The sequence below is a fragment of the Diabrotica virgifera genome, chromosome 5, assembly GCF_917563875.1.
Source record: "Diabrotica virgifera virgifera chromosome 5, PGI_DIABVI_V3a".
In the NCBI taxonomy this organism is placed as follows: domain Eukaryota; kingdom Metazoa; phylum Arthropoda; class Insecta; order Coleoptera; family Chrysomelidae; genus Diabrotica; species Diabrotica virgifera.
Genome location: NC_065447.1, coordinates 83,214,205 through 83,218,655, shown reverse-complemented (window position 1 = coordinate 83,218,655; position 4,451 = coordinate 83,214,205). Strand labels below are relative to the sequence as shown.

Genomic DNA, 4,451 nt, shown 5'->3' with positions numbered 1-4,451 from the left:
AAAATTTTTTTCTAAAATGATCCAAAATGGATAAAATCACACAAACGTTTTCGGACCAATCAGTCCATCATCAGGTGGTAGAAACCTAAAATAAGCAAACCACTGCATTAAAAAAAGGCCAAGATGAAATTTTGACTGTCTGAAAGTTAGGAAAATTACAACATGTGGTTACTTACTTTAGATCCAAAGTAGTTGGAACTAGCTACATATTTTGGTCAAAAGACCTTAATATTATAATAATTATGCCATTTCGGCTACAAAAATATCGACAATAAGTCGATGTCACAAGAAATTAAAATGCAGCGGTATTACAGAGTGGTCTTCATCTTGGCTTCAAACTGACAGACTGAAATATGACATTAAACGGATATTGACAAGACCTTCTAGGTAGGGAATTTTATGTGTATGTAGTTATATTGTATTTTAGAAATGCAAAAAATATTTTTACTTAACTGAATGAATTTAATTAGATATTAAACGAATGAGTGAGAATAAACAATTTAAATTAATAGTCACATAAAATTATTTATGATAATTTCATGACGGTGAAAGCGAAAATTTTGCCAACAAGGTAATGACGTCACTTGGTAAAAAAGAAGAACAAAATGATAAAAATAAACTGAAGAAAAATAAAAATAAAAAGAAATTTATTAGATGGTATTTTCTCCCCAAGCTAACATTTTAAGGTCCCTCTTGTTTTTTTTTAAATAACTAATAGAAACCAATTTTTTTTGCTTTGTTAGAACATTTGGCCTTAGAATAATTTAAACAATTTATAAAAACTTATATATTTTGCTCTTTTTCTTATTTAAAAAAAATAAATAAATTTTAAAAATCATTAGCGTGGATGTCCCCGACCTGATTTTTCAATGAATCCATAGCAATATTTTCATCGTGGAGGTAATAACTTATTTTGTAATAGTTTACATGTACCCTAATAACCACTTATTCCAACCATACAACAACAGTTTTAAAATGTAATATAAATAACTTAATATGACAGCTTAAAGTTTGTCCCCAACTGTCCGCGTCATTAGCGTGGACCAACAGTTAACAGTTTAAAATTCCCGCGTGATATACCCAACCGGAAATTACCGTTTATATTTAAATTTCTATCCCCTCCAACAATACAGTTAAGGTATTTTTCCTGCGCAATATTTATTTAGTCTTCAGAGATACGCGTTAAAAAGTACGTGCACGTGGTCGTGTATTAAGCTTCGTCATTAGAGTGGAGGTAAGTTTTTCAGAAAAAATCAAAATTAAAAAAGTTAACTTATGATCTTATTTGGCACTAATAAATAAGCTTTTAATTAGAATATCTTTCTTTATTCAAAAAATACTGAGGGAATTTTTATAAGAAAATATACACATTTTGTCATTAGAGTAGCTATTTATTTTCGTCATTAGCGTGCACAAATTAAACCACGCTAATGATGTTATGCCATGCTAATGATTTATTTTTTATCTTTGTAGATTACTTTGAAAAACTAACTTTGACTAGTAAATAATGGCACGCAAAAAGCAAAGTGAAGAAGAAAGAAAACGTAAAAAAAGGGAATGCGAAAAAAAAAGGAGACAAAAAATTAAAAATAACGCAGAAAGATATAAAATAGAGCAGGAAAAAAAACATCAGATATATGAAAAAGCTAAGGAAAAGGGCATTGTTAAATTAAAAGAGGATTTAAGTCGCAGGGAACTAAAAGCAAAAAGGAAATCTTGGAAGGAGAATTAAAAAAAATATAGAAACCGGCAGAAATTTTTCAAAAATTTAAATGACAATACACCTCCAGTCAGTGAGAATGGTGAGCCTGAAGAACAAAACCCAGAAGTAAATTTTGAGGAAAATGTACCGTCCACTAGTTTTGCTTCGTCATTTAGTAGTACACCTATTAGCAGTGTAAGCAGACAAAAAAGGGAAGGAAAAAGGGTTAAAAGACGAAACCAAACGAAATTATTTAGGGAACTAAAAAAAACTCAACAGGAAAATAAAAAATTAAAATATAAATTTGAAATGTATAAAAAAAGATTTTACAGAGCCATTAATAAAAAAAAGTCGGTTTTATCTCCTCAGTCAAAGGTTACAGAACTACTTAAAAATTCACCAACAGTCCCTAAGGAAGTAAAAAGACAATTACTTTTTGGAGAAGCTCTAAAAGAAGATCTTTCTTCTAAATTTTTATCCCTAAAAGATGACAAGTCCAAACAAATATTTACAAAGGCAATAGAGGGTCCCAACTTGAGAAAATATAAACTACTGAAAGATGCCAAACAATTCCTTCCTCCAGGTTTAAGGAGGGCCAATAGGAATAGAACAGAAGTTTTTAAATACGAAAGAAAATCATTTACTGGTTTTAGCTTTTTAAAAAAGACCATACATGACTTCTACTTACAAGAAGAAAACTCTCGTATATGCCCTGGTAAAAAAGATACAGTTACAAGAAAATGCCAAAAAATGCAAAAAAGATACCTAAACAATACCTTAAAGAATTTATTTCACAAGTTTCAGTCAGAGTATCCATCATTGAAAGTGTCATATGCCTTATTTTGTAAAGTTCGCCCATTTTGGGTCATCTCTCAAAAATTAACGGGAAGGGATACATGCCTTTGTATACTGCATGAAAATGTAAAATTGCTTATAACAAGTTTATATACAAATAAAATAATATTGGAAAAGGACATAGATACACTTCTTGAAACTTTGTGCTGTTCAAAATACAATGAAGCATGTTTGGAACGAAAATGTGAAAATTGCAAATTTAAGAAGATATTCTACCATGTGGAAGATGAAATGTGGATAGAAAATTTGAATATGAGAGGTGGATTACGCTAAAAGAAAAACGAATTAGTGTCAAAACTAAAAAGGACATTCTTGTTCAGATTACCAAAAAGGAGAAAGTGAGGTCTAATCCAGCAACACTAATTCAGAAATTAGAACTATATCAAAATAAAATTTTACGACATATTTTGACAATTAACCATCAATATTCAGTAATGAAGACATTAAAAGAAAGCCTAACTGAAAATGAAATTCTATTTCATATAGATTTTTCCGAAAATTTTCTCTGCAAGTATGCAAATAAAGCACAGTCTGTGCATTTTGGAGCATCCCGAGACCAAATAACACTTCATACTGGTATGATGTACCATAAAGCAAAAAAGAGGGTTTTTGTACCGTCTCCAAGTCCTTAAGACATGATCCCGCCTCCATAATGGCACATATGGAAATAATTATAAACCATTACCAGCATGAGTTAGAAACTGAATTTAAAACAATTCATTTTCTCTCAGACAGTCCAAGCAGCCAGTATCGAAATAAAAAAATGTTCTTTTACCTACAGCAAGTCTTACCAAAATTATTTCCACAAATCCAACATATTTCTTGGAACTATTCAGAGGCAGGACATGGAAAGGGAGCTCCAGATGGTATTGGTGCAACCATTAAAAGAACTGCAGATCAACTCATAACATTTAACCATGACATAAACAACTTTGATGTCTTTGTGAAATGTATTCAAGAAAACATCAGCAATATACATATCAAATGTCTTAATGAAAATAATATTGAAAAATTTGATGCTTTTCTGCCTCCACTACTAAAACCATATAAAGGGACAATGCAAACACATCAAGTAACTTGGAATCACATTACTCGAGAGCTGAGTTTTAGAACTTTAAGCTGCTTTAAATGCAGCTTTGAGAATTGTATTCATTATGCGATTGAAAATAAAGTAGCGCCGCTACAGTCTTCATATTTAAGTGAGGAAAATGACAATGGAAGAGCCACTGCTCGGCCTACAGGAATAGAAGAATTTAGTGAAGATACCTGGGTTACAGCTATTTTTGATAATGATTGGTATCCAGGTAAGAGACTACAGTTTTTTACTATACTGCTTTTCTTTACTTTAAAATTTAATTGTTAAATTTTATTAAGCTATACACTTTTTTTCAGGAATCATTGAAAAAATTGATCGAAACATTATGACTGTTAACTTTATGATGAAAAATGGTAAAAGTTTTTTCTGGCCAGATATCGCTGATCGTCAAACTGTGACTACTAGAAATGGAATCTTATGTCAGCTAGTGCATCCACCTGAACCAGTTTCCAATAGATTCTACAAAATACAAGAATATGACTATATTGATAATTTATTTAAATCTTCAGTTTAGATGTTGTATGGTAAAGGAATGAAATCAAGTGAATGGTTTCACATAGCTGATGTTTCTTTTTTTATCATTTCTACATTTTTTTGCGGCAAAATGTTAAAATGAAATGTTCTTTTTTCTTTTAATATAAGTTGATTTTTGATGTAAACTTAGGGGTTGTTTTATTTTTTATCATTAGAGTGGCAGGTAAATCATTAGAATGGACATTTTTTTTTCAAAAAACCTATATATAAAAAGAATTAAGCTCAACTTTCTATCACATTTAATTAAGAACCTCTCAAAGTGCT

At 30.4% G+C, this 4,451-nt stretch overlaps 1 protein-coding gene across 2 annotated transcripts; it reads left to right on the top strand.

The window, feature by feature from the left end:
- Positions 1-282: 282 nt before the first annotated feature.
- On the top strand, positions 283-4,217 carry LOC126884279 (uncharacterized). Of its 2 annotated transcripts, none has more exons than XR_007697933.1 (2): positions 283-1,234; positions 3,950-4,217. XR_007697933.1 is itself a non-coding variant. In XM_050650210.1 (2 exons), exons 1-2 carry the CDS (start codon positions 3,210-3,212, stop codon positions 4,165-4,167), a joined length of 870 nt encoding a protein of 289 aa, XP_050506167.1. In that variant the 5' UTR covers positions 2,108-3,209; the 3' UTR covers positions 4,168-4,217. The 2 variants fall into 2 exon arrangements, 1 of the variants encoding a protein (XP_050506167.1); XM_050650210.1 differs by lacking the exon at positions 283-1,234 and adding an exon at positions 2,108-3,861.
- Positions 4,218-4,451: the final 234 nt, after the last annotated feature.

Excerpts from the sequence above, each read along its gene's own strand:
- LOC126884279 (XM_050650210.1), top strand. The coding sequence starts at position 3,210 with ATGGCACATATGGAAATAATTATAAACCATTACCAGCATGAGTTAGAA. Across the intron at positions 3,862-3,949 it reads TGATAATGATTGGTATCCAG|GAATCATTGAAAAAATTGAT; the intron begins GTAAGAGACTAC and ends ACTTTTTTTCAG.